Source organism: Macaca thibetana, chromosome 7 (assembly GCF_024542745.1).
Source record: "Macaca thibetana thibetana isolate TM-01 chromosome 7, ASM2454274v1, whole genome shotgun sequence".
NCBI lineage: Eukaryota > Metazoa > Chordata > Mammalia > Primates > Cercopithecidae > Macaca > Macaca thibetana.
This window is the reverse complement of record NC_065584.1, coordinates 62,377,157-62,401,218: the sequence shown is the minus strand read 5'-3', so window position 1 is coordinate 62,401,218 and position 24,062 is coordinate 62,377,157. Positions and strand designations below refer to the sequence as shown.

At 39.2% G+C, this 24,062-nt stretch overlaps 2 protein-coding genes across 5 annotated transcripts in view; one reads left to right on the top strand and one right to left on the bottom strand.

The window, feature by feature from the left end:
• Positions 1 to 24,062, bottom strand: part of FKBP3 (FKBP prolyl isomerase 3) — a 466,553-nt gene that overhangs the window by 23,413 nt on the left and 419,078 nt on the right. The window lies entirely within an intron of this gene.
• Positions 1 to 24,062, top strand: part of FANCM (FA complementation group M) — a 72,745-nt gene that overhangs the window by 3,643 nt on the left and 45,040 nt on the right. For 2 of the 4 annotated variants that reach the window (XM_050795805.1, XM_050795803.1), the window contains exons 3-8: positions 1,257 to 1,334; positions 14,465 to 14,623; positions 18,077 to 18,208; positions 20,116 to 20,248; positions 20,891 to 21,016; positions 21,545 to 21,631. In XM_050795805.1, coding sequence (XP_050651762.1) covers positions 1,257 to 1,334; positions 14,465 to 14,623; positions 18,077 to 18,208; positions 20,116 to 20,248; positions 20,891 to 21,016; positions 21,545 to 21,631 — 715 coding nt within the window. Of the gene's footprint in view, positions 1 to 1,256; positions 1,335 to 14,464; positions 14,624 to 18,076; positions 18,209 to 20,115; positions 20,249 to 20,890; positions 21,017 to 21,544; positions 21,632 to 24,062 lie in introns of those variants that run through there. The other 2 variants (XM_050795804.1, XM_050795806.1) reach the window with 2 other exon arrangements.

The following is a 24,062-nucleotide window of genomic DNA, read 5'->3' as shown; positions in this document are numbered from 1 at the left end:
TTGAATAATCTGGTTTTATTGTTTAATCCTGTGTTTAATTTGGGAACTATAGTATACTGAGAGCTATTCCTGCAAATCAGTCTACTTTGAAAGTGCAAAATTTTCCTCTATACTGGAGCTTCACGTGAGGTGGTATTTGGGAATCTGGCAAATTATCAGTATTAATCATACTAGAAATGGTTGTTGAGTTCAAACCAGGAAGTGCAGATGGTGATTTGGTACTACCGAGGAAATGTTTTAGGATTTAAAAAGATATTTAGATTTTAAAAATTACCTCAAATGACTATATTTTTTAATGAATACACTTAATTTATATATTGTGAGCTGGGCGCAGTGGCTTGAACCTGTAATCCCAGCGCTTTGGAAGGCCAATGCCAGGGATCACTTGAAGTCAGGAGTTCAAGACCAGCCTGGGCAACATAGGGTGACCCTGCCTCTACAAAAAGTGAAAAAATTAGCCAGGCCTGCTGGCACATACCTTTAGCCCCAGCTGCTTGGGAGGCCAAGGCAGTAGGATCACTTGAGCCCCCCCAGAGTTTGAGGCTGCAGTGAGCTATGATGGATATCATCACTATGCTCCAGCCTGGGCGACAGAGTAAGACCCTGTCTCTAAATTTTTTTTTTTTTCAATTGTGAGTTTTCCATAAAATCTAACTTAAAAAAATCTTTCACAAAATTTCAAATATAATTTCATATTGCTATTTAAAATTTTGCTCAGTTTTATCTATTAAGGTTTATCTTAATCTGTCAAGTGTGCATATGGATATAGCTGTAAGGCTGAACTGTGGCCCAGACAATGGAAACTGAACTTTCTTCCTCTTCTATTTGACCTTAAAGCAGCCCTTTGAGTTTTTTTTTTTCTTTTGTAGAGACCGGGTTTCACCATGTTGCCCAAGCTGGTCTTGAACTCTTGAGTCAAAGTGATCCACCGCACTTGGCCTCCCAAAAGTGTTGGGATTACAAGCATGAGCCACCGTGCCCAGCCCCTTTGAGTATTTTGATTTGCCTCTGTATTTGGCTTTGATGTTGCAGTTTTTTCTGTAGAAGAAGCCGTACTGTGTTCTTGATCAGCATAGAGTATAAACCTAAATCATTTGCTCTTCAGATAACATAACTGGTGGTGGTTCACTCACTAGACCATCAATATATTGATTAAGGAATAATGATAAGGGAACATGTATAATAGGTAGTTTAACAGAACCACTGTTATTTTTGCATTGAACAGATGAAACTAAACAACTTTTTTTTTTCTTAAGGTTGTAAGAGAACTAGTCAAATATACAAATCACTTTAGAATCTTGGCTCTAAGTGCCACACCAGGTAGTGATATAAAGGTAAGTAAAATGTTTTTCCATTTATTACAGTTAAGAAAATAAAGCTTTTGGCCAGGTGCAGTGGGTCACACCTGTAATCCTAGTGCTTTGGGAGGTGGAGGTGGGAGGATCACTTGAGGCCAGGAATTCCAGACCAGCCTGGGCAACATGGTAAGACGTATCTCTACAAAAAATTTTAAAAATAGTGGAGCATGGTGGCACACATCTGTAGTCCCAGCTACTCCAGAGGCTGAGTCAGGAAGATAGCTTGAGCTTAGGAGATCGAGGCTGAAGTTAGCTATGATCACCACTGTGCTGCCGCCTTGGTGACGGAGCAAGACCCGTAATCCCAGCACTTTGGGAGGCCAAGGCGGGCGGATCACAAAGTCAGGAGATGGAGACCATCCTGGTTAACACAGTGAAACCCCGGCTCTACTAAAAATACAAAAAATTAGCTGGGCGTGGTGGCGGGCACCTGTAGTCCCAGCTACTCAGGAGGCTGAGGCAGGAGAATGGCGTGAACCTGGGAGGCGGAGCTTGCAGTGAGCAGAGATTGAGCCACTGTACACCAGCCAGGGGGACAGAGCGAGGCTCCTTCTCAAAAATAAATAAATAAATAAATAAATAAATAAATGAATAATACAAATCCTATGGGGCCAGATCAGTTTTCCATTGTAGTATTTATCTAGTTTGACATGAGAACTACAACATTTCCTGCAACCTGCTTAGCTTTTTTTCAGTAGTTGTAGGACTCCCCTCCTCTCCCCTCTCCCCTCTCCCCTCCCCTCTCCCCTCTCCCCTCTCCCCTCTCCCCTCTCCCCTCTCCCCCTCCCCTCTCCCCCCCCCCCTCCCATCCACTCCCCTCTGTTCTGCTCCATTCTCCTCCCCGCTCCCCCTTCCCTTCCCCCTCCCCGGTCCTTTCCCCTTCCCCTTTCCCTTCACTTTCCCTTCGCTTACCTTCCCCTCCTTTCCTTTCCTTTCCTTTACTTTCTTTTTTTTTTTTTTTTTGGACGGAGTTTCGCTGTTGTTACCCAGGCTGGAGTGGAATGGCATGACCTTGGCTCACTGCAACCTCCGCCTCCCAGATTCAAGCGATTCTCCTACCTCACCCTCCCAAGTAGCTAGGATTACAGGCGTCCACCACCACCATGCCTGGCTAATTTTTGTATTTTAAGTAGACACAGGATTTCACCATGTTAGCCAGCTGGTGTCCAACTCCATACCTCAGGTGATCCACCCGCCTCAGCCTCCCAAAGTGCTGGGATTACAGGCGTGAGCCACTATGCCGAGCCCAGGAGTTTTATTAAATTAGTAGTTTTCAGACTTCAGTGTGCATAAGAATCCCTAAAACCTGTTAAAAATGCAGGTATTTTCAAATAGTAAAATGATTTTTAATAATTGTTACCGTTTTCAGTTTTTTAAAGTTTTATTTTGAAATAACTTTAGATTTCCAGAAAAATTGCAAAAATTGAAGTCTTTTTTTGGTCCTCTCCCATCTTCCCCTAATGTTAACGTATCATATAACGATAATAAAATTATCAAAGCCAGAAAATTAGCATTGGTATACCAGTAACTAATCTGCAGATCTTGTCTGAATTTTGCCAGTTTTCCCACTGATGTACTTTTCTGCTGTGATCTCACATTGTGTTGTCATGGCTTATTAGTCCCTTCTAATCTGTGATGATTCCTCTCTTTTCTTTTCTTTTTTCTTTTTTTTTTTTTGAGACGAAGTCTCACACCGTTGCCTGAGCTGGAGTGCAATGGCATGATCTCAGCTCACTGCAACCTCCACCTCCCGGGTTCAAGCGATTCTCCTGCCTCAGCCTCCTGGGTAGCTGGGATTACAGTCGCCTGCCACCACGCCTGGCTAATTTTTTGTATTTTTAGTAGAGATGAGGTTTCACTATGTTGGCCAGGCTGGTCTCGAACTCCTGACCTCGAGATCCACCCGCCCGGGCCTCCCAAAGTGCTGTGATTACAGGTGTGAGCCACTGCGCCCGCACGGTTCCTCTTTTTCCTTGTTTTCCATGGCCTTGATGCTTTTGAAGAGTAGGTGCCAGGTCTTTTGTAGAATATCCCTGAATTTGGGTTAGTCTGATGTTTTCTCATGATGTGGTGGCGTTATGCATTTGCTAACAATAATCCAGAAGTGATGCTGTACCTTTCTCAGCATATCCTATCAGGGAATACATGACGATGGTTTGCCTTTTTACTTGTATTGTTAATCTTGACTTAGTTAAGATGATGTCTTCTTGGTTTCTTCATTGTAAAATTACTGTTACTCCCTTTGTAATTAATAACTATCTTGTGGGGGAAATACTTTGAGACTGTGTAAATAATACTGTTTTAGCATCTGATGTTGGTTCTTGGCTTGCAACAATTATTGTTGTGGTATTTGCCTAATCATTCTTTCTCTCTTTTACATTCATTAATTTGAATTCTTCTGCAATAAAGAGCTTTTTTCCTTCTATGGGCCACAGTCCAATACTATTTTGTCAATTTTATTAAGATTGTTCCAGCTTTGGCCATTACGACCTCCTTCAAGGTCCTGTGTCCTTTAGACATGCACTTTTTTTTTTTTTTTTTTTTTTTTTAATAGGGTCTCACTGAGTTCTCCAGGCTGGAGGGCAGTGCACAATAATACTCACTACAGCTAAATTTCTCAGGCTCAGGTGACTCTCCCATGTCAGCCTCCTGAGGAGCTGGGACTACAGGTGCGTGCCACCACACCCAGCAAATTTTTGTATCTTTTGTAGACACAGAGTCTCCCCGTGTTGCCCAAGCTGGTCTAGAACTGCGGGTCTCAAACTCCTGGGCTCAAGTGATCCACCTGTCTCAGCCTCCCAAAGTGCTGGGATTATAAGCATGAACCACCACACCTTGCCACCCTTTTTTTTTTTTTAATGCTTCTGCAACTTTCTGACATCATAAGATACATTATGCTCCTTTAATATCTTTTCGGCCCAGCCATGGAATCAACCATTTCTCTGGGAAATTCTGGTTTCCTTTATTGAAGAATGGTAAAAATGCAGATTTTGAGACCTGTCCTGTAACATTCTGATTTTAGTCGCTCTGAACGGTCTTCCATATTGAGTAAGGATTTTATTGGATACATTCTGTGACAGCCTTCTTAAAAAAAAATTTTTATTTTTATGGGTACATAGAAGGTATATATATTTATGGTATATATGAGATATTTTGATACAGGCATGCGATGCATAATAATCACATCAGAGTAATGGGATATCCATCACCTTAAGCATTTATCCTTTTTGTTACAAACAATCCAGTTATACTCTTTTCGTTATTTTAAAATGTACACTTATTATTGACTATAGTCACCCTATTGTGCTATCAAATATTGGATCTTATTTATTCCATTTTTTTGTACACATTAACATAGGATCCCCCCTCCTACCCACCTCCCCCACACCCTTCCCAGCCTCTGTAACCATCCTTCTACTCTCTATCTCTATGAGTTCAATTACTTTAATTTTTAGCTCCCACTAAAAAGTTAGAACATGTGAAGTTTGTCTTTTTGTGCCTGGCTTATTTTACTTAACATAATGATCTCCAGTTTATCTATGTTGTTGCAAACTGACAGTATCTCATTTTTTTTTTTTAATGACTGAGTATTACTCCATTGTATGTATGTACCACAGTTTATTTATCCAAACATTCGCATGTTGATGGACACTTAGGTTGCTCCCAAATGTTGGCTATTGTGAATCTTGCTGCAATGAACATGGGAGTGCAAATATCTCTTTGATATACTGATTTTCTTTCTTTTGGGTATATACCAAGCAGTGGGATTGCTGGATCACATGGTCGCTCTATTTTTAGTTCCCTGAGGAACCTCCAAACTGTTCTCCATAGTGATCATACTAATTTACATTCCCACCAGCAGTGTATGAGGCTTCCCTTTTCTCCATATCCTCACCAGCATTTGTTATTGCATGTCTTCTTGATAAAAGCCATTTTAAATGGGGTGAGGTGATATCTTATTGTAGTTTTGGTTTGCATTTCTCTGACGATCAGTGATATTGTACACCTTTTCATATACCTGTGCCATTTGTATGTCTTCTTTTGAAGAAAAGTCTATTCAGATACCTTGCCCATTTTTCAAATTATTAAACTTTTTACTATAGAATTATTTGAGCTCCTTATATATTCTGACTATTTATTTGCTTTTGAGACAGGGTCTCATTCTGTAGCCCAGACTGGAGTGCAGTGGCACAGTCATGGCTCACTGCAGCCTCAACCTCTGGGCTTAATCAATCCTCCTGCCTCAGCCTCCCACGTAGCTGGGACTACAGGCCTGCAACACCATGCCTGGCTAAGTTTTTTTGCTTTTTTCTGTAAAGATCGGGTTTCGCCATGTTACCCAGGCTGTTCTCAAACTCCTGGGCTCAAGGAATCCGCCCACCTCAGCCTCCCAAAGTGCTGGGATTACAAGCATGAGCTATCACACCTGGCCTCCATATACATTTTAGGACTGTTTTTCCTATTTCTGTGAAGAATGTCATTGGGATTTTGATAGAGATAACAAGAGAGAGAAAGAGAGAGAGAGAAAGAGAGAGAGAGAGATTACATTGAATCTGTAGATTGCTTTGGGTAGTATGGACATTTTAACAATATTGATTCTTCCAATCCATGAACATAGAATATCTTTCCCTTTTCTTGTGTCCTCTTCAATTTCTTGCATTACTGTTTCTTAGTTTTCATTGTAGAGCTCTGTCACTTCTTTGGGTAAGTTTATTGTTAGGCATTTTGTTTTATTTGTGGCTATTGTAAATGGAATCACTTTCTTGATTTCTTTTTCAGATTGTTCACTGTTGGCATGTAGAAATGCTATTGATTTTTGTTCGTTGGTTTTGTATCCTGCAACTTTACGGAATTTTCTTACTAGTTTTAATAGTTTTTTTGATGGAGTCTTTAGGTTTTTCCAAATATAAGATCATATCATCTACAAGCAAGGATACTTTGACTTCTTCCTTTTCAGTTTGGTTGCCCTTTATTTCTTTCTCTTGTCTGATTGCACTAGCTAGGACTTCCAGTACTATGTTGCATAACAGTATTGAAACTGGACATGTTTGTCCTGTTGAAGATTGTAGAGAAAAGACTTTCAGTTTTTCCCCATTCGGTACGATACTAGCTATGAGTTTGTCATATATTACTTTTATTATGTTGAGATATGTTCCTCTACCCTCAATTTTTTGAGAGTTTTTATCATGAAGGGATGTTGAATTTTATCAAATATTTTTCACCATCAATTGGAATGATTATATGCTCTTTGTCCTTCATTTTGTTGGTATGATGTATCACATTGACTGATTTTTGTATGTTGAACTATCCTTGCATCCCTGGGACAAATCCCACTTGGTCATGATGAATTTTTTTTTATCATATTGTGGAATATGGTTTGTTGATGATTTTTGCATCAATATTCATCTGGGATATTGGCCTGTAATTTTCTCTTTTTGATGTGTCTTTGTCTAGTTCGGTGTCGGGGTAATACTCTAGCCTTGTATAATGAGTTTGGAAGTATTACCTCTTCATCTATTTTGTTTGTTCAGATTTTGGATTTCTTCATGGTTCAATCTTGGTAGGTTGTATGTTTCTAGGAGTTTATTCATTTCTTCTAAGTTTTCCAATTTATTGGCATATAGTTGCTCATAATAGCCACTAATGGTCCTTTGAGTTTCTGTGGTATAGATTATAATGTGTCTTTTTTCATCTCTGATTTTATTTGGGTCTTCTCCCTTTTTTTTTTTTTTTTTTTTTTTTTCATTGATTTTTTTTTTTTTTGTATTGTTTTCTTCATTTCAAATTCATTTATTTCTGCTCTGATTTTTATTATTTATTTTCTTCTACTAATTTTGGGTTTGGTTTGTTCTTGCTTTTCTACTTCTTTAAGATACACTGTTAAGTTATTTATTTGAAGTTTTTCTTTTTTGATATGGGCACTTAATAGCTATAAACTTGTCCCTCAGAACTAGTTTCATTATCTCTTGTAAGTTTTAATATGTTGTGTTTCTATTGTCATCTGGTTTCAAGAAATTTTTTAATTTCCTTCTTAATTTCTTCATTGACCCACTGGTCATTTGGGAGTGTACTGTTTGATTTCCATGTGTTTGTATAGTTTCCAAAATTCCTCTTGTTATTTGATATTATTTCATTGTTTTCAGATGTTTTAAGACTTGTTTTATGATCTAACATATATATGGTTTGTTCTTGAGAATGATCCAAGTGCTGAGGAGAAGAATATATATTCTGCAGCTGTTGAGGAAATATTCTGTAAATATTAGGTCCATTTGGTCTATAGTGTAGATTAAGTCTGATGTTCCTTTGTAGATTTTCTGTCTGGAAGATCTGTCCAATGTTGAAAGTGGGGTGTGAAGTCTGCAGCTATTATTGTATTGAGGTCTATGTCTCTCTTTAGGCTCTAGTATTTGTTTTATGTATCTGGGTACTCCAGTGTTGGGTGCATATATATTTAAAACTGTTACATCCGCCGGGCGCGGTGGCTCAAGCCTGTAATCCCAGCACTTTGGGAGGCCGAGACGGGCGGATCATGAGGTCAGGAGATCGAGACCATCCTGGCTAATACGGTGAAACCCCGTCTCTACTAAAAAATACAAAAAACTAGCCGGGCGAAGTGGCGGGTGCCTGTAGTCCCAGCTACTCGGGAGGCTGAGGCAGGAGAATGGCATGAACCCGAGAGGAGGAGCTTGCAGTGAGCTGAGATCCGGCCACTGCACTCCAGCCTGGGTGACAGAGCAAGACTCCGTCTCAAAAAACAAAAAAAAAAACAAAAAAAAAAAACTGTTACATCCTCTTGCTGAAGTGACCCCTTTATCATTATATAATTATCTCCTTTCTCCTTTCTTATGGTTTTTGTCTTGAAATCTATTTTGTCTGATGTAAGTATTGCTACTTCTGCTCTTTTTTGGTTTCTATTGGCATGGAATATTTTTTTCCATCCCTTTATTTTCAGTCTGCTGGTATCTTTATAGGTGAAGTATGTTTCTTATAGGCAACAGATCATTGTGTCTCATTTTTTCATCTGCTCAGCCACTCTAGATCTTTTGATTGGAGAATTTAGTTTGTTTATGTTCAGTGTTTTTATTTATTTATTTAATTTTTTGAGACGGAGTCTCACTCTGTCACCCAGGCTGGAGTGCAGTGGCGCAATCCCGGCTCACTGCAAGCTCCGCCTCCCGGGTTCACGCCATTCTCCTGCCTCAGTCTCCCGAGTAGCTGGGACGACAGGCACCTGCCACCATGCCTGGCTAATTTTTTGTATTTTTAGTAGAGACCAGGTTTTACCGTGTTTGCCACGATGGTCTCAATCTCCTGGCCTCATGATCTGCCCGCCTTGGCCTCCCAATCAATGTTTTTATTGATAAGTAAACTCTTACTCCTGCCATTTTGTTGTTTATTTTCTGGTTGTATTGTGTTTTTTTCTTTCTTCTTTCCTCCTTTCCTTCCTTCCTGTCTCCCTTTTGGTGAAGGTAATTTTCTCTGGTGGTACATTTTAGTGTCTTGCTTTTATTTTTTGTGTATCTGTTGTATGTTTTTAGATTTTAGGTTATCATGAGGTTTGCAAATAATATCTGTAACCCATTATTTTAAATTGCTGACAACACTGATTGCTTATACAAACAAGCAAGCAAAAAGAAAACTAATACAAAGTCTACACCTTAACTTTTTCTCCGTGTCTACACCTTAACTTTTTCTCCGTGCTTTTTACCTTTTTGTCAGTATTTTTATCTTACTGTACTGTTTTTGTTTTGAAAAGATATTGTAGTTATTTTTGATCAGTTCATCTTTTTGTCCTTTTACTTAGGACATGAGTAGTTTATACACTGCAGTTACAGTGTTATAATATTCTGTGTTTTTTAAGTATTTACTATTACCAGTGAGTTTTCTACCTTCAGATGATTTCTTATTACTCATTAACGTTCTTTCTTTCAGAACTTAAAGTATTCCCTTTAGCATTTTTTTTTTTTTTTTTTGTAAGAAGGGTCTAGTGTTGATGAAACCCCTCAGCTTTTGTTTATCTGCGAAAGTCTTTATTTCCCCTCATATTTGAAGGGTATTTTTGCTGGATATACTATTCTAGGGTAATTTTTTTTTTCTTTCAGTATTTTAAATATATCATGCCATTCTCTCCTGGCCTGGAAGGTTTCTGCTGAAAAGTCTGCTGCCAGATGTATTGGAGCTCCATTGTATGTTGTTTCTTTTCTCTTGCTGCTTTTAGGATCCCTTCTCTATCCTTGACCTTTGTGAGTTTGATTATTAAATGCCTTGAGGTAGATTTATTTGGGTTAAGTCTTCCTGGTGATCTATATCCTTCTAGTACTTAAGTACTGATATCTTTCTCTAGGTTTGGGAAGTTTTATTATCCTACTGAATAAACTTTCTACCCCTATCTGTCTCGCTACCACCTCTTTAAGGCCAATAACTGTGAGATTTGCTTTTTTGAGGCTATTTTCCACATCTTACAGGCATTCTTTATTCTTTTCTTTTTTTTTTTTTTGTCTCTTTTGTGTATTTTCATATAGCCTGTCTTCACGCTCAGTATTTCTTTCTTCTACTTGATGAATTCTGCTTATATTAAGAGACTCTGTTGGATTATTGAGTATGTCAATAGCATTTTTCACCTCCAGAATTTGTACTTGATTGTTTTTGATTATTTCCATCTCTTTGCTAAATTTATCTGAGAGAATTCTGAATTCGTTCTCTGTGTTATCTTGAATTTCCTTGAGTTTTCTCAAAACAGCTATTTTGAACTCACTGTCTGAAAGGTCCCATATCTCCTGGTACCTTATTTAATTCATTTGGAGAGATCATATTTTCCTGATGGTCTCGATGCTTTTGGATGTTCACCTGTGTCTGGATAATAAAGAGTTAGGTATTTATTGTCTTCACAGACTGGAGTTGTATGTACCCATCTTTTTTAGGGGGAAGGATTTCCGGGTATTCAGAGGGACTTGTGTGTTGTGATCTAAGCTGTATTTCCATTAGGGAGCACGCCAAGTGCAGTTAACACTTTAATTCTTGCAGACTCAGAGGCACTGTCTGAGTCTCAGAGAGAAACAAATGGAGTTTCTCTCTCTGTGCTAAGCTACCTGGAGCTGGGGGTGTGGTAACACAAGCCACCTTGTGGCCATGACCACTGGGACTGCACTGGGTAAGACTTGAAGCTACCACAGCACTGAGTCTCACTCATGGCCTGCTGTCACCACTACCTGCCTGCTGTCTATGTTTACTTAAGGCTTTACAATCAGAAAGAGTTGAAGCCAGCCAGGCTTCTCTCCTTTCTTTCAGGGTAGCAAGTTCCCCCAGGCCCTGGGCAAGTCCAGAGATGCCATCTGGGAGCCAGGAACTAGAGTAAGAAACCTTAGAAATCTACCTTGTGCTCTATACTACTGCAGCTAAGCTTGCACTCAAAGCACAAGATGAAATCCTTCTCACTCTTTCTTTCCACAGGCAGAGGAGCCTCTCCCCATGGCCACCACTACCATAGGCCCATGGGGTGTACCGCCAGTCTACTGCTGATTTTCACTTAAGGCCCAAGGACTCTTCAGTCAGCTTGTGTTGAATGCTGTCAGGCCTGGGACTCACCCTTCAGAGAAGTGGGTTCCCCTCTGGCCTGGGACAGTTTCAGAAATGCTGTTCAAGAGTCAAGGCCTGGAATCAGGTCCCCAAGAGCCCATTTGTTGCTCTACCCCACTGTGGCCACGCTGGTACCTATGGTGTAAGACAAAGTCTCCTTTACTTCTGCTTTTCTCAAGCAGAAGTAGTCTCTCATTATAGCCATCATTGCTAGAGATGTGCTGGGTCTCACCTGAAGCTGGCATGTCTCAGAGTCTCACCTAAGGCCTATGACATATTACCTGGGTATGGCTGATGGTTATTAGGGCCCAAGGGCTCTTTAGTCAGCAAGTGATGAATCTTGCTAGGACTGGGTTCTTCCCTTCAAGGTAGTGGGTTTCCTTCCCGCCCGGGGTACGAATAGAAAAGTTGTCAGGGAGCTAGGGTCTGGAACGGAGACCTCACTACTCTGCCCTATCCTGTTGTGGCTCAGCTGATATCCAGGATACAAGACAAAGTCCTCTTTACTCTTCCCTCTTTTTTCCTCAAGCAGAAGGAAGGAGTCACTTTTCATTTCTGTGAGCTGCATAGCCTGGGGTTGAATGAAGGGTGGTGCAAGCACTCCTTTAACTGTCCCAGCTGGTGTCTCACTAGGTCGTGTGCCCCTCCTGTTCATCGTCTCCAGAGCACTTGCCGGAAGTTAAGTTCCAACCACTAGGATGGGGAATTCCCTTCTGGCTAGGGCTGGTCTAAATGCTCCCTCTGTGGTAGCACTGAGTTCCACTTCGTTTTGCTTTTCACTGTGACAGAGCAACACTTAGTTCAAGGCACACTCTCACAGAAACTGCACTCTTCCTCCCCCGAGTTCTTGGATTCTTTCTCCACACCACAGGGCCTCTGGGGGATGAGGGAGGGGTGGTGTTGATGATTCAAGATTATGTTTCCTGGCCGGGCACGGTGGTTCACACCTGTAATCCCAGCACTTTGGGAGGCCGAGGCAGGTGGAACACGAAGTCAGGAGATCAAGACCATCCTGGCTAACACGGTGGAACCCCGTCTCTACTAAAAATACCAAAAATTAGCCGGGCGTGTGGCGGGCGCCTGTAGTCCCAGCTACTCAGGAGGCTGAGGCAGGAGAATGGCGTGAACCCGGGAGGCGGAGCTTGCAGTGAGCCGAGATCGAGCCACTGCACTCCAGCCTGGGCGACCGAGTGAGACTCTATCTAAAAAAAAAAAAAAAAAAAAAGATTGTGTTTCCTATCCTCTTCAGTGCCTCTTTCAGCAATATGAAGTGAATACCAGGTACTGTGATTGCTCAGTTGATTTTTGGTTCTCATGAAGGTGCTTTTTTGTGTAGACAGTTGTCAGATTTGATGTTCTGCGTGGGCAATTATCTGTATTTCCATCTCGCTCCATGCTTCCAGTGATAGCTTTTAACTCTTCCAAGCTGCAAGACTTTTTTCTTCTATCCTCTTTTTGATGAGCTTAGAAATTTGTATCCTATCTCTGGTTTTCTCCCTGACCTCATTTAAACATTCATGTTTTTCAGTCAGTTTAAAAATGCCATTCCTTCAGAAAGATCCGTTCTAACTAAGCTATCTTGTCAGTGTTCCCTATCTTGTTATTTTCTTCTTAACATTTGTGATAATCTGTCATTCTTTTGCATATTGATTATTTGTGGTCCTTCAGCGCCACTAAAATATCAGCTACACGAATGTAGGGATTATGCCAATTTTGGTACTCCTCTGTCATTAACTCAATGCCTGGCATGTGGGAGTTACCCATGTATTTCTTTCATGAATGAACTATTAAAAGCAATAAGCTTAATTTTATAAAATGGTCCCAAATGTACTCTAGATTTTGAATACATAAGGCCCCCAGTGATTATGATTATGGTGTGCTGTATTGGGCACTTTGCCAGGTATTGGGAATGCTAAGATATGATTCTTACCCTAGGCTATTTTGTTTTGTTTTGTTTTCCTGAAATTCAGCCCTCCAGGCTTTCTTTGTTTTTTTTTTTTGAGACAAGGGACAAGGTCTTGCTCTGTCACCCAGGCTGAAATGCAGTGGCAACTGTAGCTCACTCACTATAGCCTAGAACTCCTGAGTTCAAGTGATACTCCAGCAGGTGCTTGCCACTTCACCAGCAATTGTCATTTTTTGTAGATATGGGGTCTCACTATGTTGCCCAGGCTGGTTTCAAATTCCTGGCTTCAAGCAGTCTTCCCAACTTGGCCTCCCACAGCCCTGTGATTACACCCTTAGGCATGAGCTGCTGCCTGGCCTAAACCCACAAGGCTTTCTATTTTTGTTTGGGTGCCATGGCTCACACCTTTAATCCCAGCACTTTAGGAGGCCAAGGTGGGCGGATCACAGAGGTCAGTTGGAGACCAATTAGGCCAACATAGTGAAACCCCATCTGTACTGAAAATACAAAAATTACCTGGGTGTGGTGACGTATGCCTGTAGTCCCAGCTACTGGAGAGGTTGAGGCAGGAGAATTGCTTGAACCTGGGAGTTAGAGGTTGCAGTAACTCGAGATAGATTGCACCATTACACTCCAGCCTGGGCGACAGAGGGAGGTTCCATCTCAAAAAAAAAAAAAAAAAGCTGGACACAATGCTTCACTCCTGTAATCCCAGCACTTTGGGAGGCCAAGGTGGGTGAATCATGAGGTCAAGAGTTCGAGACCGGCCTGACCAACATGGTGAAACCCCATCTCTACTAAAAACACAAAAAATTAGCTGGGCATAGTTGCAAGCGCCTGTAATCCCAGCTACTGGGGAGGCTGAGGCAGGAGAATCACTTGAACCCAGGAGGCAGAGGTTGCAGTAAGCCGAGATCATGCCACTGTGCTCCAGCCTGGGTGACAGAGTGAGAGTTCGTCTCAAAAAACAACAACAACAACAACAACAACAACAAAACAACTTTTAATTTTTAGATACTCTCAGGATTCTCTTTCTTTGTTTTGTTTTGTTTTTTTTTTCTTTTTAATTGTTAATCACACTGTCAGTACCATAGTCTTCTGGTACAGTAGTTGTTTACACTAACAGATTATATGTTTTTTCTCCAGTTTCCTAATTTTATAATGAAGTCTATTTATAAGCTTTGGGTACATGAAATTTAGCCCTGGAAATGTATTCACATCATATATGTTGATTTAAATGGAAAATATTCTACTAATTTATCAATAATTGATTTAGTATTGCTAATTTGAAATTTTTGTCTGAGTCTTTATAAAGACAGTATTTGGAAAGTACCAAACTACATTTGAGGAACTTTTTGGACATTTACAGTATTCTTATTTCTCAGATGCTTTGCTTGAAGGTCTGTGTGGGGAAAAGATGTTTTGGAAGCACTTTTCACCTGTTGTACTACTTCTGATGTACTTTTCTTATAGGCTTGTCTTCTTTCTTTTTTGGTATTTAATGATATAAATTTCTGGTGCTTCTTTCAAAATTTTACTGCTATTTTATTTCTGTTAGTGACTTAAACTAAAAAATTTTAACATGTAATTTAATTTATAATCATACTTAATTGATTTCGCATAGGCTGTGCAACAAGTTATTACTAACCTGCTAATTGGGCAGATAGAGCTTCGTTCTGAAGATTCTCCAGATATTTTGGCATATTCTTATGAAAGAAAAATTGAAAAGCTTATTGTTCCACTTGGTGAAGAACTTGCAGCCATCCAAAAGACCTATATCCAGGTAAGCCATTTTTATGACATTTAGGATTTCATAAATAAACTGGTAATTTAATTATTTCAGCTAACAGGATTTGGATGTGATAATATACTTATTTATTTTTTTTTTTTTTGAGACAGAGTCTTGCTCTGTCGCCCAGGCTGGAGCGCAGTGACCAGATCTCGGCTCACTGCAAGCTCCACCTCCCGGGTTCCCGCCATTCTCCTGCCTCAGCCTCCCGAGTAGCTGGGACTACAGGCGCCCGCCACCTCGCCCGGCTAGTTTTTTGTATTTTTTAGTGGAGACGGGGTTTCACCGTGTTAGCCAGGATGGTCTCAATCTCCTGACCTCGTGATCCACCCGTCTCGGCCTCCCAAAGTGCTGGGATTACAGGCTTGAGCCACCGTGCCCGGCTTAATATACTTATTTTTATATAATTGATATGTTGAAAAAATTCTTTGAAGTTAAAATTTTTGGAATGAGCACCGTGTTTTGTATTTACTAGCAAACTATTATTGAAAGGGAAAATACAAAAGACAGGCCATTTGTAAAGCAAATAATAGCCTTACATGGTTTTGCATTTTTTTAAGTAAACCTTTTAACTGGAATATAGAATATGCGCATACATACACACACACACAAACAGTGAAAGTAGACAAAGCTCAGTGAATTTTCACAAAGTGCACACACCCGTAACACGAACATGTGCTGAGATTCAGCCAGAAGTTTCTTTGTTTTCTTTTTGTTTTTTTTTTGTTCGGTTCAGCTCACTCACTGCAGCTTCCACCTGCCCGGTTCAAGCGATTCTCCTCAGCCTCCCAAGTAGCTGGGATTACAGGCGCATGCTACCACATCTGGCTAATTTTTCTATTTTTTAATAGAGACGAGGTTTCGCTTTGTTGGCCAAGTTGGTCTTGAACTCCTGACCTCAAGTGATTCTCCTGCTTCGATCTCCCAAAGTGCTGGGATTACAGGTGTAAGCCACCATGTGCCCGGTCCTCAGAGGTTTCTTTGTAATGAAATATATTTTCACTGTTGTCCTCCCTGATCCTTTATACAGCAGTGCTTTGCAACTGGGAATTATTTCACCTACCTGGCAACATTTGGGAATGACTTGACACATTTTTGGTTCTTACAACAACAACAACAACAAAAAGACAGGATAGAAGGGGAAGGCAAGAGGTGAAATGTGGAGTTATTATTGGCATCTAGTATGTGGAGGCCAGGAAGCAGCTAAACATCCTACAATGGATAGGACAGCAACCCCACAACAAAGAATTGTCTGGCCCAAATGTCAATGTTATAGCTGTTGAGGACCTGCTTAGACAATTGTCATTTTCACTGGGAGAAATCTGAGGTAACACATTGTTTTTCTGCAGTTCATACTTAGTGTCATGGTAGAACAACATGTTTTCACATTTTCATTGCCATGGATTACAGATGGTTACAGGAATAGATAACCAAAAAGTTATCTGTCACTTAATCTATAATAAGTCTTTCTTAAGAGACATTTTGTAGTAATACAGCTTGTTTTTTGTTTTTAAATTATTTGCATTATTGAGTTAAGATGTGGCAAAGTCTTTTTGTAATCGTCTCTTTGATATTAGTGCATTTTTAATTGAAAATCATTCCATTTATAACAACGTAAATATGATAATTCTTATAATCATATACAAATGTAATTTAATTTTGTTGGTATTTTTAGAGTGCCTTATTAGGCAGTATGATCAACAAAGTTGGAAGGGAGGAAAATACTGTATTAAACTAGCCATAGTTTAGAAAATACAAATTAGGCAAAAATTTAAACAATTACATACTGCTATAATAGGTCTTCATCTATCGGTCTCCTTTTGTGCCATTAAGCTCATTTCTGCCTCAGGACCTTTTTGTTTGCTGACTTCTCTCTCCGGAATCCTTTGTCCTTAGAACCTCACATGGTAGACATACCTCATCATTCACATGTAAACTCAAATGTTCGCTCCTCAAAGAGAGAGTCTTTGTTCACCTTATTTAATAATGATCCCTTTCCTCTCAAAGACTCTACAGCATTATTGTGTTTTAGATTCTTAAATGCATTTGTTATAATCCAAATGATCTGCTTTCTTTGTTCGCTTCTTTATTCTTTGGTTCTCTCCTTTGGAATGGAAATTATATGGGAGCAGTGACTTTATTTGTCTTAGCCATACTGTCCCCAGTGTTTTAATTTAATTTAACTTAATTTAGGAGAGCTAAGTAATTAAACATGAGGCCAAAGTACGTAAGAAAGTGGCAGTCTTTTATTGCAAATATGCACACACTCTCGGTCGAGGTTCTCTGGTCCTCAGGTGTGGGGGGCCAGGGAAGTCGCTCCGGTCCTTTTGGGTGATGTTCTCCGGTCCACAAATGCCGGGGCGGAAGAAGTCACACCGGCGCTTACCGGCAGCAGACTTTCATGCCTGGGAGCTGGAGTGGGGAGGAGTTTGGGGCGTGTGTGTAGGAGTGGCTTCTTGAATTTCGGTGTCCCCGGCTTGACGTCACTCTGCACATGCTCAGTTGATTTGGTTCTTTTCCTGGGCGCGGGAAAATCTGTGATGAAAAACCCAGAAACAACAGGGACTGCTCCATCTTGTTCACCTTCCTCCATCTTGTCCTTTCCCCCTCACCCAAACACCCAGCATTTAGAGCACTGCTTGTTACATAGTAGGTGCTTAATAAATATTTGTTGAAAAAAATGAGTCAGTGAGTAAAATTAAATATACTCAAGACATTTCAATTTATTCAGTACTTTACAAACTACAAGTATCTGCTGAGGACCTAAGTGCCAAACTGGTCTAGGTACTGAGGTTGTAACAGTGAAGAAATCAAAGGTCTTCTTTCATGGTACTTACACTTAGATTACAGTGTGTGTAGGTTGAGGGAGAGAGGAGTTAAGAAATAAACAGATTAGGGCCAGGCGCGGTGGCTCAAGCCTGTAATCCCAGCACTTTGGGAGGCCGAGACGGGCGGATCACGATGTCAGGTGATCGAGACCGTCCTGGCTAACACGGTGAAACCTCGTCTCTACTAAAAATACAAAAAATTAGCCGGGCAAGGTGGCGGGCGCCTGTAGTCCCAGCTACTCGGGAGACTGAGGCAGGAGAATGGCGTGAACCCAGGAGGCGGAGCTTGCAGTGAGCCGAGATGGCGCCACTGCACTCCAGCCTAGGCGACAGAGTGAGACTCCGTCTCAAAAAAAAAAAAAAAGAAATAAACAGATTAACAAATGTGTTCTTAAATTATAGTTGTATATAATAAATGCTTATGTTGATTTTTATATGGATATTATTTGGGGATAGATGTGAAGTAGTTTTAAATGTTATCATTGCTGAGTTTACTTAAACATTCATTGTAAGGCAAACCTTATTAAATATATAATTCCTATTTTAATATGTGAGAAAATGATTGTACTTGAAAAAGGACTTAGAGCAAGCTTAAACTAGATTGCTTTTAAATTTGCAGATTTTGGAATCATTTGCTCATTCTTTGATTCAGAGGAATGTTTTGATGAGAAGGGATATCCCAAATCTAACAAAATACCAGATAATTCTGGCAAGAGATCAATTTAGGAAAAACCCATCTCCGAATATTGTGGTAGGTATTTTTAAATAAATTTTGATGACAGAGTAAATTTTCACCTAAAGCCAGGATAAAACATAGGTACTGATTTTTTGGGTACCTATTAGCTCATCAAAAAATGAGGCTGAACACAGTGGCTGATGCCTGTAATCCCAACTCTTTGGGAGGCAAAGGTGGGAGGATCACTTGAGCCCCAGAGTTCAAGACCAGCCTGGGCAACATAGTGAGATCCTGTCTCTACAAATGTAAAAAAAAAAATAGCCAAGTGTGGTGGTATGTACCTACTCAGGAGCCTGAGGCAGGGTAGGATTGCTTGAGGCTGGGTGGTTGAGGTTGCAGTGAGCTGTGATTTTAGCATTGCATTCTAGCCTAGGTGACAGAGTTAGACCTGTCTCAAAAAAAAAAAAAAAAAAAAATCAGAAATGTTTATATAGTTTATAAAAGCATGAAAAAAACCTGGCAAGAATACAATGTAATGATTTGTATTAAGATAAATTTTACCTTTTAACTTTTTCTTTCTTACTTTTTTTTTTTTTGAGACAGAATCTCGCTCTATTGCCCAAGCTGGAGTGCAGTGGCGTGACCTTGGCTCACTGTAACCTCTGCCTCTCAGGTTCAAGTGACTCTCATGCCTCAGCCTCCCTAGTAGCTGGGACTACAAGCACGCATCACCATGCCTGACTAATTTTTGTATTTTTAGTAGAGAGAGGGTTTCACCATGTTGGCCAGGCCAGTCTCAACCTCCTGACATCAGGTGATCTGCCTGTCTTGGCCTCCCCGAGTGTAATCCCAAAGATTACAGATGTGAGCCACAGTGCCCAACCTTTCTTTTTAACTTTTAATGAAGAATTTGTCTTTAAGTCCATTTATTTTGTAAAGTCGCAAGGCCATGAGAGGGTAGATTGTAACTGAATTTTAGACACAGAACATTTATTCTTATTCTCAATACCAGAGTTTAAAGGAAGCATCACAGCAAGCTTCTTGTTTCTAACCTGCATTGGAAAAAAATAAATGGATAGGAAAATGTCTGTCAAACTAGGTCCAAAGGTTAAATGCTACTAAAAATGTTAGAAAACAGTAGTCTTCATCTCAAAGAAAAATAATTAGAATATGTTCTCCATGCTGTCCTTAAAAACTATCTTATCAGATAGATACACATACCATGTACTTCCATAAAGGAATGTGTCCTTCATTTTTCCATGAGAGTAGTGGTTGAAAGCACAAGGCCTCTTAGCCAAAATTCCTGGGTCTCAATAGTGGTTCTGCTACTTACAGCTTGTATGAGCTTCCTCATCTGTAAAATGAGCATAACAATAGTAGCTACCTGCTAAATACTAAGATTAAGTGAATTGTGCAAGTAATGTGCTTAGAATAGTTTCTGGGGCTCAGTATCAGATATTTTCATAGCACTTAAACTTGGTATTAAATGTTGGCATTAAAACAGTGTGATTAAATATTTGTATTTTTGCCAGTAACATGCATGAGGATAGGCCATATCTAACTTATTTCCCATTTCCATTGTATCTAGCTCAGTGTTTGACATGTAGTAGATGCTTACTATATAGTTTTGAAAGAACAAATATATCTATATACTGCCAATTAATTTACCTGTAAAGAAAAACACCCCTTATAATTTTTTTCTCCTTTACTTATTTTTAAAATGTAAGTTTCTTGTTTAATTAAAGAAAAAAAAACAAAGGGGCAGATTTTACATAAAAAATACATTGGTACCTTTCCATAGCAACATCCTGTAAGATGACATTTAATAACCAGTCAGTTATAGCAGTATAGAAGGGAATGATTATTATGATCATTTGGATTATATTATAAATGTTACACTGACTATGGCCTGACAACTTGGGCATGGAGCGTGTATGTTCATTTATTTCTCTGGTTAAATTTGACATATGCTGTTTTTCTAGGGAATACAACAAGGCGTAATCGAGGGAGAGTTTGCTATTTGTATTAGTTTATATCATGGTTATGAATTATTGCAGCAAATGGGAATGAGATCATTATATTTCTTCCTTTGTGGAATTATGGATGGAACTAAAGGTAAATTATATCAAATTATTTAAAGAAATAATGACATGTATTATTTTGGCTAAAGACATTGAAGGGCTGGGCACAGTGGCTCATGCCTGTAATCCCAGCACTTTGGGAAACCGAGATGGATGGATCACTTGAGGTCAGGAGTTCAAGACCAGCCTGGCCAACATGCTGGTGAAATCCTGTCTCTAATAAAAATACAAAAATTAGCCGGGTGTGGTGATGCACACCTGTAATCCCAGCTACTCAGGAGGCTGAGGCGGGAGAATCGTTTGAACCCGAGAGGCGGAGGTTGCCTTGAGTCAAGATTACGCTGCTGCACTTCAGCCTGGGCAACAGAGCGAGACTGTCTCAAAAAAACCAAAACAAAAAGACAAAGAGTTTGGATTACTTAAAAATGATTTATTTTAAAAAGCACTGGAATAATTAACAAATGGCCATGTTTCTTTGTTTTTAATAAATTCCTGGAGAAAAGGAAACCATTCATTAATACATATATGAATGTAGAACTGCAAAAAGTTGCTGGTTTTCATGTTTACACTTGAAAAACTTACATTCATTGCTAAAGTTTAATTTCTTTTTAATAAATAATACATTTTATCAGTTTTATTATTATTTATTTGGAAAACCTTTTCTTAATTTCTGAAGGGATGACACGGTCAAAAAATGAACTTGGCCGAAATGAAGACTTCATGAAGCTCTATAATCATCTAGAGTGTATGTTTGCACATACACGTAGTACTTCAGCAGATAGTGTTTCTGCTATCCAACAAGGTCTGGTTTTTCTTTTAAAATTATGTATTGCATTGTGTTTCTTAATCAAAGTTAATTTTGAAATTTTGCTGCTTTGATGCAGATGTCTACAATTATTTATATTTTGTAGCAACAGATCTGTTAAATGTGTAACTATTTCATTTTTAAAGTTAAGATTAATATATACAAGTTTAAAGTTTATATGCTTTAAACAATGTTTAAACTATAAACATATAACAGATGTTAGTAGTTGTTAGTGGTAGTGAAAATTCTCAGAACTATCAAAACCTGATTTATAGTTTAAAATATATTTTTGCTTTGCTGCTGGTTCTTGTTTAGGTTCTCTCAGAATGAAATTTTTATGAAAGTTCAAAGTTCATTTTACAGTAAGACTTATGTGCTACCTAGATGTTACCTCTGGTTTAAATTTAAAAATTTTTTTTTAAAAAGTCCAACATATGCATTGGAAAAGATAACTTTAATATACACTAGTGTAATTGAATATGGAAAAAAAAATTTTTTTAAATTGATATTTTTGTTTTTTTCCAGGAGATAAAAATAAAAAATTTGTTTATAGTCATCCAAAGTTAAAGAAATTAGAAGAAGTTGTAATTGAACACTTCAAGTCATGGAATGGTAGGTCATGTTTAGTAGCTTTAAGGCAAGGCAAAGTTATTGCAAGAGGTAGAACTTTACTTATGGCCGGGTGTGGTTGTTCATGCCTATAATCCCAGCACTTTGGGAGGCTGAAGATCACGGGAGGTCAGGAGTTCAAGACCAGCCTGACCAACATGGTGAAATCCCATCTCTACTAAAAATGCAAAACTTAGCCGAGCATAGTGGCGCATGCCTGTAATCCCAGCTACTTGGGAGGCTGAGGTAGGAGAATCGCTTGAACCTGGGAGGTGAAGGTTGCGGTGAGCCGAGATTGTGCCATTGCACTCCAGCCTGGGCTACAAGAGCAAAACTCAAAATAAATAATCTCGAAAATAAAACAAAAAACTTCAACTTATTAGTTTATTCTAACATTTCTTATGGAGAAGATGGGCTTTTAATTACTCTGGATAATGAATACTAAAAAGCTCTGAGAAATTTTGGAAGGGTTAGGGCAAGGGTGGTGGTGGGAATGTTAAGAATAAGGTACTATATAAGTTAGCTTGGGATAATATAAAGAAAGTGGACAGTAAAACAATATATAGTAAAGTAGAAGATTAAAGTAAAGTAGGTTAGGAGAGAGAGAGTTATAGAGGAGTGCTGTTTTATATAGGATGGTTATGGAAGGCTTCTCTGTAGAGGGATATTTAAAGTGATAATGGAGATAAGGGAGGAAGCCTTGTGAGTTTTGGAGGTTGGGGGAGAGAGAATTCTAAGCAGTAAAAATAGCAGATTCAAAGGCCCTGAGGTGGCAGTAGGGTGCTTGGTATGATTAAACAGACCAATGTGGTTAGATTAGTGTGACTGAGGCTATAAGCGATATAGATGAGAGGTATCCAGATAATATCAGACTTTAGTTTTTAATTTCTGAGTATTTGTGCTTTGCAAAACCAAAGAGAGGTATTTGTAGCAGTGGAATGAGATGACATTTTAAGGATCACTCTGGTAGTTTTGTGGAGCATAGACATTGATAACTTAGAAAACTATTATGATAGTCTTGGATGATGACACATAATAATGGTGTGCGTCAAGGCAATAGTGGTCAAGGTGCTGGGAAATAGATTCTAGAGATATGTTCAAATTGGAGCCAACTTATTTATTGTATTTGCTGGTGGATTAGACATATGGTATAAGAAAAAAGGGAATTGGCTGGGTGCAGTGGCTCACGCCTGTAATCCCAGCACTGTAAGAGACTGAGGCGGCCAGATCACGAGGTCGAGATCAAGACCATCCTGGCCAACATGGTGAAAGCCCGTCTCTACTAAAAATACAAAAATTAGCTGAGTGTGATGGTGCATGCCTGCAGTCTCAGCTACTTGGGAGGCTAAGGCAGGAGAATCTCTTGAACCTGGGAGACGGAGGTTGCAGTGAGCCAAGATCGTGCCACTGCACACTAGCCTGGCAAGAGTGAGACTCCATCTCAAAAAAAAAAAAAAAAAAAAGGAAAAAAGGAATCTGGCTGGGTATATACAATTATGTGTACATGTTTGCAAATGATTACACGAGTAAAGTGAAAAATGTAGAGATAAGTATGTGAGGTAATACGTATGTTAATTAGCTTAATTTAGCCATTCCACAATGTATATAGACATCTCAAAACATATTGTACAACTTAAATATGTACAACTTTTATTTTTCAATTAAAAAAAAAAGAATAACAAAAGAAAGAGCAAACACGTTAAGATGTTTTTGAGACACCTAAAATTAGATAAGCAAATGTAGATCTCAGAAGAATGGTTAGTGCTGTTTTTACATACTTACATATATGTGAATACATTTTGGAGTTATCAGCATACAGGTAATATTTAAAGTTTCAGGAATAGATGTGATTGTCAGGACAACAGTTTAGAGACAGACAGAAGAGGATCCAGAATGGAGTCCTGAAGAATATCAACAAAGTTTGGATGAAAAAAAGCCACTAAGGACCTTGGGGATGAAACTAGACAAGTAAAGTGTAAGAGAAGCTGAAGAAAGAGACTATTTCAGAAGGAAAGAGTACAGTGTGTTAAACTAAAAAGTGTCCATTGAACTTGGCAGTATGGAAGTTATTGATGATTTTGCTGGAAGGAGCTTTAGTGGAATGAGGGTAAAAAGGCAGGCTGTGACAGGTTGAAGGAGATGTAGGTTTTGTGATGAAAGCAGCAATTCATTCAGGAGCTGGTCACATACAGAGGCTTGATGCTTGATGCAATGATTAATTAAAAGAAGTTTGTTTAGAATAATTTTACTTGGAACAGCTGCTTCTTCAAGTCCTACGTTTTGCTTTTGTATTGTAAATTAACTTTATATTTAATAAGTCATTTATTCCTTAGAGGAGTTGTGAAGATTGAATGAGTTAACATACATAAAATGCTTAGTGCAGTCCTTGGAACACATATGATGATTAAGATAATAAAAATCATTAGAGGCTGGA